We start from the raw sequence: 16542 nt of genomic DNA, 5'->3' as shown, positions 1-16542 counted from the left end.
GACGACGGCAACCGAGCTCCGCCGTCTTCCGTCGCCCCGCTGTTCTACAGCCTCACCGACCTAACCCGCTGCACGGTGAGCTTCCCCGTGCTCCTGTACACCTTATGCGCGCGCCGTTTTCTCTCTGTCTCGTCGCCGGCGCGGTGTTCCGCGGTGGTTGAATCGCCGCCGCCTCCCCACGCACGCCGCCGGTCGGGCCGCCATCGAGCTCGTCGGTCGGGAAGCGAGCCGTTAGCTCTACGCGCTCACATAGAACGTATTGGTGTGCTCGGCCGGGCTTATTGCGTCGCCGTTCGCCGTCGGCGTGTCAAAGCCGTGCCGCCGCCGTGCTAGTTTTGCCCTCGCCGCCGCTCGCCGTGCTCCGGCCGTCGCCGGCGTCGACGTGTGCCCCCACTGTGATCGCGTGCTCGCGCTAATGCCGTTTTTGCCCTCGGCCAAGCCGTGCAGGCTGCCGCTCGCCGCCGGCAGCCACCGCAAGAGCCGCCGGCCGTCCTCCAGTGGCGCGCGCGCAGCTGCCGTGGCTGATTTTGACTTCGGTCAAGGGAGCCGGCCCCACCGGTCAGTAGCTGGGGCTGGGCCGGTGTCGGTAGAAAAAGGCGTGGGCCCATTTGAATATTAGAGAAAAATCGGAAAATGCGAAATTGGATATTTGTTTAATTGGTAAATCGGCTGATAGCTTGTATAATGCGTAGAAAAATGTATATAACTCCAAAATTCATGAAACTAGTTTTGTTAGGCTTATATGATCATTATCTACATGTTAAAAATACCAGCAGCCATGAAATGTGTTCTGGGAATTATTGAATAAATGAAGCATGTTTAAGCTTTGATAATTCATAATTAAATCTTGGTAGCTCCAAAATTGATGAATCCAATTTTGTGAATCTTGCTAAATTGTTTCCTGATCAGTAAAATATACACCCTCATGTTAAGCATAATTAACTTTCCAGTTTGGTTTAAGCTTTGGTTTATGCTTTAAAGTATTTCAGGAAATGTTTAAATGGTTAACGCTAATTGCAATTAGGAAATATTTGATGTTTTAAGCGCAAGGCATAATGCATGTCACCTCCGTTGTTGCATGGCTTTCATACTCATCATTGCACGCGATTATTCTTTTAGGGAACTTCGACCCGGCGAACGAGGCTGTACCCGGAGGTTCCCGCAGTGGTGATCGTGACTCGGGTAGCTGTGAGCAGCAGCTAGGGCAGCAAGGCAAGCATCTATCATATTGCACCGTGTCTACTTGAAAATCTAATATGTTATCTACGCTTATGTATACATTGCATGTGTCGGGTTCCGAGTTGGGTAGAACCTATGCCTATGCATTCTTCCATTTCGGTCACGTGTCATGAGTTATTCCATTGGAGCCTAGTGGTGTCGTCACGGTCTAATTTTAGTTCGCTATGCTTAGTGGTACTTAGGCTTTCCGGTAGAAGTCGACGACGGCGTCCACCGTTGTCGCGAGCCTAGGACTTATTACTTGTTCACACTTATGGTTGTGTTGATGATGAGTCGGTTTGGTGAGTGGTGAGTTGAGACGAGGTGTGGGCGGTGTTAGGGGTGTCATCTGCTCACGAGGAGTCCTCAGGCAGTTCGGGGAGGGAACCCGGACACCGTAGACCGCTTGCACCGGTTAAGCACCGATCATCGGTGTAGTCGGCTTTAGCACATACCTTACTCACCACATGCTGATATAATGGTAGGCGAGCCGATTACCTTCGCAGACGTGGTCATGTGGGCCTCGTCATAGACGGTGTGAGTCCGGTTTGAGTCCGGGCTTTTAGCGGTATTAGTTTGCTCGAGGAGTAGTTCTAATACCGTCTCACCGAGCTATGGTTGATCCACATGGTTGGGCCTGGTTGGGAAAGGTTGTCACGGGTACCCCCTTGTGCGCATCTTAGCGGGTGGCACGAGCCGTATGGTCCCTGTGTCGTGTGGGTCCAGGAGTATTCCCCTGCAGGGTGTATAATCAGTTCGAACTGCCGCGCTCTCGGTCATGAGCATCGCTATTGCTTATCTCCACCGAGCGACCATATTTTGGTCGTAGAGTTTCGATGTGGGTTGTGGCATGGTTGGATTGGGTGGTTTGGTCGGTTTGTGGTCGGTGATTTGGTTGTATTGGTTTACTTTTATACACTTGTTGTTTACATATCTGTTATGGTCAGTTGGTTGGCAGGGTTTGAGTTGGTGGTTGGTTAAGTTAGTTGCTTACACCTAGAGTCTAGGTTGCTTACCGCTTAATGAACTTAAACATGTCTTAATCCTTGCTACAGCTTTAAATGCATGATCCTTGGAGTCGAGTATATATATATACTCATACTGTGTCAGACTTGCTAGTACCTTCGTACTAAGGGTGCTGCCCTTAAGTTGCTTTCAGGTTCACAGGTCGGCGAGGAAGAGGCAGTTTTCGGCTACTTTTTGCCTGCCGATCCGGGTGGCGGGCAGGGGTAGCACATTCTACTCCAAACTCCGGCGCTTTTGGTATGGAGCCTAGGGGCATCCGGCTTCATACTCTTTTGTTGTATAGGTTTCTCTTCCGCTGCGTAGTTGTTGTTGTTCCTCTTTTGTTGTAAATTGTGTAAGCAGTTGCATGTTTAATAATTGTAATTCAGTTTAATTACTTGCTCTCTATTAAACTGTGTTGGGATATTTGAGTTGGAAGGCATGTGTTCCGATCCTGGGCACAAAACACGTGCCGGGACTACCGGAATGGTATTCTGATTAATCGTCGAGGTTGTGATTATGAATAATGATCCTCCTGATGATTAATTAGAATTCCGTTTGGACGGTTCCTCACAATAAGGATCTCCACGTCCCCGTATAAGCTTCTTGTCACCACTCCACACTGAGTCAGAGGGTCAACAATCTTGAGCCACCAAGGTCCAAGATGCCGGCGAGTCACCAATATGCTAAGGTGCCAGCGTACCACTTGTTATATGGTAGGATCACTCCTTGATCCACTCTCTAGACAGCAACACCTAGCAACAACTCTATCTATGCCTAATAGCACTAATCACTCACTAATCTATGTGCTAATTGCCTTGGATGATAACTTTAAGTACTTTGGTGGCTTGGATGTCTTCATAAGTATCTATGAGCTTCCCCTAGACAACCACACATTCAAATGACCGAGTGAAAGTGTATTTATAGCCTCAACCCCGTCGACTAGCCATTGCCCCCAACGACTCAACTTTTTTGTATACGCCAGATGATCCGGTGTAAACAGATTGTACTCACTGGACCATCAAACCATGTACATCCTCCACAAACTAGCCGTTGAAACCCCACTCAAATTCATTCTGAACATAAGATATTTTGGCGTTCCCTTCAACTCCATCGCCGGATCACCCGACGTGTACCCTTGAGCCAAACCGCCCCACTTCTCTTTGTGCAAAATACTCCAGCGTAGTCAATCTTCAATGCTGAAAATACTCTGGTGTAGACAAATCACTCCGGTGTAGCAACCTCTTCATCATCGGACCATCTGGTGTGTTGTGTATTTTCTCCTTCCACTGAAAATACTCTAGCGTGCACCATCTTTAGAGCGCTGGACCATTCGACATGTATATCTTCTTCTGCCAACCAAGCCATTTCTTCTCTGCAAAAAAACCCTCCAGCGTGTAGAACTCCAGAGCGCCGGACTATCTGTCGTATAGCTTCTTTGACTCCTTCATCTGGAATGCTCTAGCATGTACAAATCTCTGATGTCGGACCGTCCGACGTTTTCTTCAACTTTCTCCTTCTCTATCAGAAACACTCCGCGTGTGTACACCTTGTTGATCGTCGGACCATCTGGCATGTACAACTTTTCTGAGACATCTCCAATTCAATCAATCTTTGTCCCGGTTTCGGTGACTTCTTCATGTATTGCATCCATGAGACCTACTTAAGCATATACTTGATGAATATGTTACTCTCATTGACTATATTATCATTAATTACCAAAATCACATTACATGCCCTAAAAGGGTCATGTTCACTACAATCTCCTCTCTTTTTGGTGATTGATGATAACACAACCAAAGCAAGTGGCAAATAGATGATACCAAATATAAATGGCACAAATATAGCAATAATTTTGTAAAAAGCACAATATCTTACCACTTTACTTGGATGCATGGTAAGAACAACTAAAGATACCAATTGCAAGAAAATTATCCTTATTCTTACCTATACTTTGTCCCCTTTTTTTTCATGGCTCCCCTTTTCTCCATCACCACTATCTCCGTTAATCGATCCATACAAGAGTTTCTTCTTCTCCCCCTTTGTTGACTTTGACATCTCTAGTCATCTTGCTTCCTTGGTTGTTCTCCCCTAGACATGTCATCTTGCTTATCATGCTTTTTGCACTTGCTTTGGTCATCAAAATTCTCCTCATTTGTCAACAATCTCAAAAGACTATAAACACCTGTTAAACTCAAGGTAAAACATTAGAGTATATGGGAGAGACATTTATAAATCATGATCCAATAAGATAATACCACTTATAGGAATCCAATTGAAATGATTGATACCAATTGAAATGAAAACACATAGTTCACAATACATGAAAATCACATAATATAGTCCAAACTCCCCCTATATGCGTGCGTACATATGATGAGAATCACTTGTAGATATGTAACAATATATGCGCAACTAGATACTTTTAGAGATAGAAAGTTTAAGCATATTATGGATGGAGATAGCTTTTAAGCATTGCATACCTTCAGGGACCTTGTATATTTCTTCATAAGACAATACAAGATAATACTTGAAACACATGTTAGTATCAAAACCACACCCCGTAAGATATACTTCACTTAATGTGTGCCCGTATTAAATACTTCTGAGAGACATGCACTTATCATTAATAATAATGGAAGTACCTTATAAGTTGATTCATAACACATAAAAGATACGACTTGTAAAACTAGTGCCATATAAAAAGCCCGTAACACACCGATCCTCAAAGATGTCGTGAGGTGAGCTCAAGTGGTGCATTCACGTCAAGGTTGCATTGAATAAGTTTGATGACCTACAAATGCTTGCTTCTTGCCGTCCAAAGCATTTCAGAAACAAGTTGATGAAGAGAACCATCCCTGCAAAAATCATTCACTGCATTAGTGTTATTACTTATTTTTCCCCGATGGTACCTCATAATATTTCTTGAACCCTTCGTTAATGTATGTTTTTACAATGTATTTAACTCTCAAGAGGCAGGGAGGTACACAGAACTAATCTTGTTACATGGAACCATATTTAAAATTTGAATTTTCTCTATTTCTCCGAAGAAAATTTATTAGTTTCGTTTCGCAATATGTACTGTCTCTTTCAATTTTTATCTTAGATATTTCATTTTTATTAGCTGTCTTCATTATTCATTGAACCAAGTGAAGCAACACAAACAAGAAGCATGACTCCCAGCTTCCATGGGTTCGGCCATGAGTTGGGAAATGGGTTCGACCCATGGGTTGGATTGGGTTGGGTGTGAGGGATTTTGCAGGTTGGGTTGAGGGATTTTGTGGGTTGGGTTGGGTTGTAAATTGTACTCTCCTTATTTTGGGTTGGGTTTGAACCCATTAGATAAAACTTCTATTATTTTGAAAATTTATAAGTTTAGTGTGTTACGTCAAACTTTGGATGAAATTTCAGTGAAAGAGCTTTTGGAGATGGTATCGCGCCGAAACAACGTAGATTTGTGACAGGAGTGACCATTCAATTAGCATGCCCTTGGAGAACGTGTATACTCACATGAAATGAAATACTCTTGGTAGTCTTGAAGTGGATTCTGTTCTATTTGCTAGTGACTGTGTGAGGGCCTGTTTGTTCTTCTGCTTCTGGCTTCTCTGCTGTCAGAAATTATAAGCCAGAGCAAACGAGATTGCTGAAAAGTGGTTTCTAGATAAACCAGAAGCTTGCTTCTTGGAAAATGAACTAGAGCTGAGAAATTAGCTGAGAGTAGCTTTTCTGAGAAGTTATGTGCTGAGAAGTTAAAAAATTATTGTAAAAACCAACAGTTATCTACAAGGAGGTTGAAGAGAGGAGAGGGTGCTATCTACAAGGTGGCGCTCCAAGAGATGATCACAACAAGAAATAACATGGAGTATGAGAGGAAACAAGAAAAAGAAGCAAGGTGGATGGAGCTCAAAGCCATCGAGGAGCGCAAGGCTGCCTATGAGGAGCACAAGGCGGCTATGGAGGAGCGCAAGGCGGCCTATGAGGAGTGTAAGGTTGCCATTGAGGAGGAGAAGTTGAGGGTCTTTGGCGAGGTCCTTACCAAGAAGATGGAGTAAAAATAAAAGATCATGTTCATGGATATGAATGGCCTTGATGAAAAACAGATAGCATATATGGATACAATGCGTCGGTATATCTTGGCATCAAATATGGGCGAGTGGATGGGCAGGAACATGAGAGGCAATAGGGACTTTGGGGCCAGTGGGAGTGGGAGCATGTGATGCTCTATGTTTGAGTAATTTGGGATGATATGTGGCGCAATTTGATTCAATTTTTGAGCAAATTCTTAGGTTGGATTGGAAATTGTATTCTCCTTATTTTGGGTTGGGTTTGAACCCATTAAGAGGCATGATAAAACTTCTATTATTTTAAAAATTTATAAGTGTAGTATGTTTTACGTCGTACTTTAGAATTCATTAGCAGACATGATAAAACTTCTATTAAACCCATTAACCGTGTCTCCCTTTTTTTCCCATCCGCCATCGAGTCCACCGTTAAAGCAAATGGATGAAGTCGGTGAATTGTTGCTGTAAGCTACAGCTTTTCTGACTCTATTTGATTGAAATTTAGACACTAGGTACAGACCTCAGTGGCCGACTAAACAGGGCATACATGCCCACTACTGCCACTCCTACGGGCTAACTGCCCACTACTGCTAAAGCTCAGCTCCATGAAAACGTCTACACGTCGAGCAACCAAGAGAAAACAGAGCAGTTCAAGCAGCACTTCGTCCTCGTCTTGCTCCGGGAGACAAAAAGGGTGGCTTCCCACCGGCGACCACGATACCTGGCCGGCGTAGGCTGGAGGAGGAACGGCCGTGTAGGTGAGCAGTTGGATTCGAGAATCTTCGCAGTTCTTTCTGCTTCCCTCTTGCCATTGCTCAGGGTCTTGGTGCCGCAGCTCCCGGCGCCAGTCACGGGTTCGACGGAATGCCTGGCTCAAGAAGGGCCAAGAAAGCGGCGATGTCAGGCCAGGAGGACCGGATCAGCGCCCTGCCGGACGGAGTTATCCAGCACATCCTTGGGTTCCTGCCGGCGGATGAGGCGGTGGAGACGAGCGTCCTCGCCCGGCGCTGGCGTCACCTGTGGCGGTCCATGCGACGCCTGCGCATCACCTACAAAGACGACAGGTGGGAGTGTGATAATGATTTTATCAAGTTCGTGGACGGCCTGCTGCTCCTCCGACACCCCGGTTTGGCTCTTGATGAGGTCGAGCTCAGAGTGTATCCATTCGACCACGAAGATGGTACATTCATCAAGATTTGGATCCGGCATGCTTTGTTCTGCCAAGCTAAGGTGCTCGTTATCGATTTCGATATTGATTTCCCCTTCACATTGGACGCCCCTCTGCTCTCCCAGCATTTGCGAAGATTGGAACTTGGTTATTTGGGCTTGAAGGAGAACTCTCTTGATTTTGCAAGATGTCCAGCATTGGAGGTTCTTGAGATAACAAACTGCAGATTAGACACTTGTAGGATATTGTCCCAATCAGTAAAGCACCTGAGAATCAAGAACTGCGATTTTTTTAGCCCCAAACGGATTCGTATTTCTGCACCTAACCTCGTTTCGCTGCAAATTTGCTATTTCGATGGTAAAGCTCCTTTGCTTGAAAAGATGGCTTCATTAGAAACCGCAATTTTCAGCATCGACATCGAGGATTACTGTGATAAAAGTGCCTATGGGGAATCTTGTGGTGATTGTCTGAATTGCTGTAGCAATAATGACCATAACAGCGGCGACCTTCTTGGAGGTTTGTCGAGTGCTACGAATTTGGAACTAATTACTTACTCGGGAGCGGTATGACTCATACTTCCATCTTTAATTAAAAAACGCCGTTTTTTTTTACTCTTTGCTTCTCTTCAATAACTGTATCCATTTTTAGATAGTGATGAATCCACACTTTGCATACGTAGATGAGATAGTTTCCTATTAGGTTTGTGATATTGTTCATGCAAATATCTTTATTTTACTGTCTACTGTGCTTTGAGTTTTGACATAATTCGGATTATGAATGAGGTTAACAATTCAGTCCATCCAGCCATGATGTGATCTCGTATATGATTTTAGCACTCATGTTCAGTATATAGGATATTTCTATCAAACATAGACACTATTATTTTCTTTGAAGCAAATGTGTCTATTGGGACTCCGGTGGACTTGTAATAAGCATGTGCTTTACCCGCTGTGGTACACCTAAAAAAAAATGAAAAATAAAAGTTCAATATGGGAGTCACTGATGAAGTAGAAGACAGCGGTGCCTGTGAGAAAATTGCTCTGTTATCCAGATGTCGCATACATCTTTCATAAATTTGGCCCACAAATAGAGTGAAATAAACTTATTTCTTTGAGCCTACTGCCCTATCTTTTATAAGGCGTGAAGTGTGGACTATATTGTTTTATGTTAGTGTGGGCTTTATTTTTGTATGTATATAGATAAAAGACCAATTTTATGATGTAATGGGTTAAACTTCCACCTAAGGTTTTCCTGTAAATACAAGGTCAGATCCACAAAGTAGGGCACTACCAATTCATCTGTATGCTATCAGTGGTTGGAGAATATGCTCTGTCAAAGGGCATGCACAAATTTTTTTATTTTTTTTCTAGTTTTCATAACATATTTTCTTCCACATTTCCCTCATCAAAATGTCTGTTAGAGAAAACCTTCCACTACAGTACAATTTTTAAATCTCTTTATCCTGTTGTTGTATCTAAGCTATTTCTTGCATGAGAGATGCTTGAGAAGGCAACACCTATAGAGTTGAAGTGTTTTATTGTACATGTTTTGAAGATCAGTCCTTGGTCCTGCAGGACCAATGTACAATTATGGTTTCAGTTCAAGTTGCTTCTACCCGTACGGTTAATTCGTTGTTCTAATTCTTGCATATGAGATCATGTGCTGTAGATCTAATTTCATCCAACATTTCCCCATTAGTTCTTTATTCGTTCTGTGCTAATCCGGTCCTTAGTGATAAATGAATCAAAATAATGACATTGAACCGACCACAAATTCTTTATACGTAACTTCAAAAGAGTACAAGTGATTGTTATTCTCAAAAGCCTACTCAACCCTTTAGGAACCTCAGATTCTTGCCCTATACAAGAATATAATGCTAAAAAATTACCTTCCTAAGCCTCTTAAGTGCTCTTAATTGTCCCTATAAGTGTTTCGATGAAATCTTGTCTTGGCTTGACTTGATTTTTTAATTTCATCCTATGGCCTCCGCCCCTTTTTTATATACTCTCCTCCAAGGGCTTTCTCTTGTAAGTAGGAATCATACTCCTAGTAGGAATGGATGTCCACTTGCTGGTAGGATCAAGAATCTTGATAGCACCTCTTGAGAGCCCTAGTTCGAGTAGGATTTGAGTCACCATACAACATAGGGTCCGTTTGGTTGCCTGCATGCTCTAGCCTGGCCTGTATTTGTGAATCTGAGTGCATGCAATGTCACTTTGTTTGGTTGGATGTATTCGTTTAGTCTGACTGAGAAGAGATGATGTTTGGTTGCCTGCACAAAGACATGTTGTATAAGATAAAAATAGACAAATAAGTGTTATCATGATATTTATTTTGCGTAGCTATACTCATTTAGTCCTTAGTTTATCTTATTAAGCTTTAAGATTCTTCAAAACGTTAATATCACCTAATACATACTAATTATACACTAATAACATCATTAGCAGGGCACCAATCTGCATCAACGAGCCTAGATCTACATAGACACCCAAAATGTACGTTTTTGCAGAGCCAGGTTGAGAGACCCTTTTAACAAAATTCAGTTAGACAACAAATCTTTGAAACTGCTATAGCTCGCGTGTTGTAACGTGTAGTCAAGGGGCTTCATTTTCATTATGTTGTATACTTTGAAAGTTCAAATCCAAATCCTGAATGGCTCTTACTGTTTTGCACCTTGTACAGCTTATTTTGAGAAGGTGGTGCCCTACATTTAGTAGGTTGAAGACACTATTGCTCAATATGCCAGGCGAGGATAATGACCTTCATTCACTAGTTTGCATTCTAGAACGTTCACCAGTTCTTGAGAAGCTGACTCTTCAACTATCTGAGGTATATGCTTTCTGAACAAATTGTAGTTGTGTATTAATGTTGTTATGGTTAATTGAATGATCGTGGTGAATCTTTATGTTATGCATGAATAATTGATCTTTGTGAGCATCTTTTGTTATGCATGATCAATTGATTTTTTCGGAATACTTTTTGTCATGCATGATGGATGATTTTGATGAATAATTTGTTTAATATAGGAACCGCAAGGGACAGGAGAATCAGAAGGAAGCTACCATCCAATGGAGCAATTGCCTGCAGTATCTGAACACCTTAATACAGTTGAAATCAAATGTAAAGAGGTTGATGAGAGGGTTTGCAAAATTTTGAAATTCCTGGGCAGATTTATCAAACATGTTAACATCAACCTAGCTGGCAAACCGTGAACACGTAAGTTAATTAGTGGTACTGTTGATTCTCTCTTTATTTCTGCATTCTTGTACCTGGGCAGTGTAGCCAGATACTACATTTTTGCTATGGGTGGGTGGAAATGGTCGGATGTCGAAAAATACCTATCACATAACTACTCGAGGTTTTAGTTCAATTACATATCTATACCTTTGAAATAACTGCACTTCGAATGCTAAGTGAACTTGTACTGAAGAATGCTCCTCTACTATTTCTGTACAGGTTCGAGACTCGAGTAAGTGCTTTTGGGTGGTTGATGGATCTACTCTCTTGATTGTTCAGGAATGCAAGGCTGAAGCTCTGTTGCAGAGTTGCTGTATTTTGTCTCTGGGAATCATGTGCTGGTTCGTCATGTCGTCCACTTTCCGTTATGCGTGTCTGTTCAGATATCTGTACTAATTATCCTGCTTTCAGTACATCTTGTTTAAGCGTAGATCTGGTTATATGACTTGTTTCCTAATTGCAAACTGGTCTATTGCAATTCGTAGCATTATTTTCATATAGCGCGACTGGAAAATTGAAATTAATGGCTCGCTGCCGTGTGCTTGTGCGTGTATGTGGTCTTCGTTCTGTACAGAAACAGAAATTGGCAACAATTGCATGCAGAGAGGTGCATAAACCCAAGTACTGATGCTATACGTGCCTCTTGCTCGATGCCTGATGAGAGAGACGAACTCAGCAGTGAGGAATGTGAATGTCCATGGTAACTGAAGGCTGAAAAGTAACTAATGTTGAGGAAGTGTTTCAGGAGATTAAGTTCAAACGAGAAAAAAAACCATGGAAGCAAACTATTCCAACGAATGTGAAAACTTGCTCCAACAAATTTCCAAAACATATCTAGCTATAAGAAGTAATATAACAATGACACACTCTAATAGGACTAGGAGCAAGCAATGGCTGGGCATGCGTACGCAAATGTGAGCAAATGACCAAGCCGAGGTGCAGGAGTACTCATGCCGCGGTTGGAGAGTCCATACACGCAGTGAAGCACTGGCTCTGCTCCTCCTACTCCCTGTTCGAGCTCCCTTTTTTTCTCCGGGAGACAAAAAAAGGTTGCAGCTTTCCTCCGGCGACCACACCTCCGCCAAGACCGTGAAGGCGAGCTGTTGCACTTGGGAATTTTAGCAGTCGTACCTTCCCCCCGCTAGTACCATTCCTAAGGTTATTGGCTTCTTCTTGACGCCGTATCCCGCAGCTTCGATTCCGGCGCCCGCGACCTGTTCGATGGAATGCCCCGCGCGAGCGGGGCCAATGAAGTGCCGAGGTCCGGGCGTCCGGCAGGGAGGACCACCGGATCAGCGTCGCGGATCGCATCAGCGCGCCTGCCGGACGGCGTCCTCCAGGCTCCAGCACGTTCTTGGGTTCCTGCCGGCGGACCAGGCGGTACGGACGAGCGTGCTCGCCCCGCGCTGGCGCCACCTCTTGAGATCCATGGAGGTCGAGTTCAAATGTCACCCATTCTTGCGCCGACACAATACATACATCAACATTTGGATCCGGCATGCTTTATCGTTCCAAGCTTCTGTGCTCTCTGCTAGTCTTATCGGGGTTCATCAATTCGTTTGACATTCGAAAACCGGACCCAGTGAATTTTCGAAATTTCTGAATATCACGAAAACCGCTCAAAATTTGGCGAGAATTCGCTTAAAATTCAGTCGGTCAAATTTATAAATCAAAGAAAAAAACGATCGAATCGACATTTAGTAACCACTCGATTTGGACCGAAAACCGACCACATTTTCCGCATTGAATACATTTTGAACAAATTTGTCAAAAACCGTTCGGTTTTACCGATTTACCGAGCGAATTTCCTGAATTGCAGTGAAGTTCAATAAAAAACTAAAAAAATAGTCCAACCTTGTAAAATCACTAACTAATTCATCTGAGCTTCAAATCAAATGAAACAAATTTTGTTGGTTTTCTTGTAACATGATCTATATGATAAAAGTATTTATATTCATAAAAAGTTGAATATTTTATGTGAAAAAATATATTTGCTAAACCTAGTTTAATACATAGTTAATTCTTTGCTAATCCAAAAATCATGAAACCAATTATGTTAGTCTTCTTACATGATCCTATGTCTTTTAAAAATACATGGACTCAGAAAATAGTTATTGTAACATGCATGATTGTGTAAATATGTTGAAACTAGATTAATTCATAACTAACCCATCACACCTCCAAAATTAGTGAAACCACTTTTACTATTTTCCTTATATTATGCATTATGTAGGAAAAATAATGGTAGACATGAAAACATTAATTACAATGTTGCTTCTTAACATGATCACTTTATTATTGTGAACTTTGTAAAAATCATGGAGAACTTAATAAAACTCTAAATGAAGTGGAACCAATTTAAAGATCCTCTTAAGATACTCCCTACACAAAAAAAATATGTGTTTCCATGTTAATCTTTTCTGTAACGTGATGGACCAAATCATCCTCTTCATACAACCCATTTGAGCATTTTTCTTTTTTTTAAAAAAACTTCCTCTTCATGAAATATGATGCAAATGACATTATTTTTGAAAAAAATTCACCTAAGGTCTTAGAATTGTCTCTAGTATTTTTAGAATTTTTTGTGATTTTTTATTTTTTTGAATTTTTTGAATTCAAATTCAAAAACCGGTCGATTTTTAAATACGGTGTGGATCGAATTAGCCGATATTCACGATATTCGAGCGGTTTTCAACAAATTTTTGAACCCTGGTCTTGATCCTGGTATTAGTCTCGATACTTGTCCCCATGCCACACTAGAATTTGTCAAGCATCTCTTCTTTTTAGTTGATCACTGTGCCGAAGGTGATTTTGGGGATTGTTGTGATGTTTGCGTAAAATGTTGTGGTAATTATGCCTATTATGGGTGCTATCTGATTCTTGGAGAACTTGGAGTTGATAGCTGAACCGGAACACCGAATGGTATTACACATTCTTTCATCTTGATTCTTAATTCATTGTTGTTATTTTCCACTCCCTTCATTGAGGATATGTACCCATCTTTATATGTTGATGAATGGACACTTATATCTCACATACAATGCAACTAGATTGGCTTTTGCACAATCATGTTCAAAGGATACATATGAGATAATGACATGTTAATAGCTAAACATATAATGGTATTGCATATTCTTCCATCTTGATTCTTAATCCATTAATGTTGCTTGTCACTGGTTTCATTCAGGATCTGTACCCATCTTTATATGTTGACGAATGGTCACTTAGGGGCTGTTTGGTTCATGATGCGAATTAGCCAAGCCAAAATTTGGCCATGTCAAAACTGGGGTCATGCCAAAATTAGGACAAAAAATAGTGTTTGATTTGAGACCAAGCCAAAATTTGGCCATGCCAAAACTGGGGTCATTCCAAAATCTAGGTGGCTGTTTTACACGCCTGAATCTTTCCCAGTTTTGCTATAGAAAAACTTTGATCGGCCAAATTTTTTTTGGGTTGGGCCAAATTTTAGCTTCGATCCAAACAGATGCCAAATTTCCTGAGCGTGGCCAAAATTTGGCTTGGCACACTCAGGTCACCAACCAAACAAGATTTCAATGCAATGCAACCAGATTGGCCTTTAAACAACTATGTTCAAAGGGAACATGTGAGTAACTGACCTGTTAGGATTTTTATTCCTAGCATCCATGATATAATGTGTAATAGCGTACACTACTTCGGTTCGAGTTCTAACATAACTCTAATAAGAATGTTATGCAATATCGAATACAACCATTTACTCTGCCTACTTATTGTGTGCATTATGTTGTACTTTAGCCTTAAAATGTTAATATATGGGTATTTCTATCTGAACAGAGAAATTTATTAAGCATGACATGTGTTATATATATGTTTGGTTTATTTGTCACATATATCTTTCTTTGTCTTACTATCCTGCTCTTTGCTCAACTTATTTTCAACAGGGGCTTAAGATGGTGCCCTACATTTAGTAAGTTAAAGACACTATTGCTGAATAAGTGGTGTGTTGCTATTGACCTTCGTGCACTAGTTTGCATTCTTGAACATTCACCAGATCTTGAGAAGCTGACTCTTATACTAGCTAAGGTATATGTTTCTAAAATGATAGTATGTTAGCCTTTGTGCATGATTGATTGATCTTGGTTAATGTCTTTGTTATACAAAGCTGAACTATGTTTGGTGAACATTTTGTTTCCTACATGGACTGGAAGTACAGTAGAGTCAGAAGGAAGCTACGATGCAATAGAGCAATTACCTGCAATATCAAATGTGGAGAGGTTGATGGTAGGGTTTGCAAAGTCTTAAGGTTCCTAAGCAGATTTGATCAGCATCATACCGGATAGCAGACCTTCGACATGCAAGTCAAATAACGTCACTTTCTGTTCTTTCCATATTTCAAAGTGCAACTTCAACCAATTGTGTTCTTACTATTAGTAGGTAGAGTCAAATTACTAATCATACTTTTGGTTCAGTTTCTTATTTACAGAGTATAGATATTTTTGGCAGCAAGATCTTGACAGTCAGAAAACAATTCAATCAAAACCTACTTAGTAGTACCTTTTGTTTTGCTGAGTGGATATGGACAATGGTCGGCCAATGTCGCTGCATGCCATGAACTTCTTTTTGTGATAGTTCCTTTTTCTGTTTGTGATTTGAACTTGTGCACATATAAGTATATGAACATACTAAATCTATTTTCACATTGATCGCCTCTCTGAAGTGCCTGTATGGGCTAAACATGGCTAAATGTGCAAAATGTGCCTCTTGGAAGAGGATCATGATTCATAAGATGTTGTTTATTGAGAGCAATGTGCTACCTAAATGTGTTGTCCTGTCCTGACATTGAGAAATGATAATGAACCAGCAGGCCTTGCTTAAGTGGCATCAAGATAAAAAAAAAATCGCCCAGAAACCGAAAAGAGATGAAGAGAGTTTATGGTGTTTAGGCAATTTGTGTGAGAAGGGTTGAAGGGAGCACTCTTATCATCTTTTTGATTTTTAGGCAATTTGTTTTCACCCAGAAGGTCCCCAGGCATCGAAACAGAGATAATAATCCAGATGCCTAGTTTTTTCTTCTTCGTGGCAGAGTTATGTTGTTTTATCATGGATGTATCCATGATACCATGTCAAGGTTGTCAAGACATTGGTTGCATAAGCTACATGTAAATTTCTGTACTGGTACAAATGGACCGTGCTAACGAGCGACCGGTTGCCCTACACGTCTAGCAAGCACTACCCTGCCGCCACGAGTATCCGTTTGCACATAGTGCTTGGGTAATCACAAACAAACAAAAGGAGGTCGTTTTCAAGTATGACATCATCACAAACCATACCAAAATATAGCTATAGCAGTTCATTGTATCCACTTTAAATCACAGTTTCTTTTCAACCGAGTATCCGTTTTGAGTTTTGATTGCACCGTTGATAAAAACAAGATCTGTATTATATATGTTTTGAAGATGTTTACTTAAGTTGCAAATTGTTTATTGAAGTCTTGACATAAGTTGCTACCATGTACTTGTAGACGTTGCTACAAAATATTCACTAAAATTATTAACGACATTGTTGTTAGCTTGATAGTTTGTTGTTTTTTTAGCTTTTGTGGTTGCTAGTAGTAATTTTTGTCAAACATGAGTAGCAACTTACATTAAGGATCAAATTTTTAGTGGGGCTGTGTAGCAACTAATGTAGAGACTGTGTAGTAACTTATATCGCTTATTTAGTAGTAACTTTATGTAGAGGCTGCGTAACAACTTATAAAGTATATATAGCAGTAACTAATGTAGAGATTGTGTTACCCATGTCTGTCTAGTAGCAACTTATGTAGGGACTATGAAGCAATTTGTCGTATATCTAATAATAACTTATGTAGAGAAT

The 16542-nt window shown here is 41.2% G+C and overlaps 1 protein-coding gene across 2 annotated transcripts; it reads left to right on the top strand.

Moving 5' to 3' along the window:
• Window positions 1-6803: 6803 nt before the first annotated feature.
• On the top strand, window positions 6804-11238 carry LOC133900937 (MEIOTIC F-BOX protein MOF-like). 2 transcript variants are annotated; one of them, XM_062342237.1, is made up of 5 exons: window positions 6804-7042; window positions 7120-8015; window positions 10135-10281; window positions 10479-10668; window positions 10969-11238. In XM_062342237.1, exons 2-4 carry the CDS (start codon window positions 7149-7151, stop codon window positions 10662-10664), a joined length of 1200 nt encoding a protein of 399 aa, XP_062198221.1. In that variant the 5' UTR covers window positions 6804-7042; window positions 7120-7148; the 3' UTR covers window positions 10665-10668; window positions 10969-11238. The 2 variants fall into 2 exon arrangements, with proteins under 2 accessions (XP_062198221.1, XP_062198223.1); XM_062342239.1 differs by having other exon boundaries at window positions 6868-7042; window positions 10909-11238.
• The last annotated feature ends 5304 nt before the right edge of the window (window positions 11239-16542 follow it).

This window comes from Phragmites australis, chromosome 19 (genome assembly GCF_958298935.1).
Source record: "Phragmites australis chromosome 19, lpPhrAust1.1, whole genome shotgun sequence".
NCBI classification, from domain to species: Eukaryota; Viridiplantae; Streptophyta; class Magnoliopsida; order Poales; family Poaceae; genus Phragmites; species Phragmites australis.
Note: the sequence above shows the minus strand (reverse complement) of the source record. Positions and strands in the feature narration are given on the sequence as shown.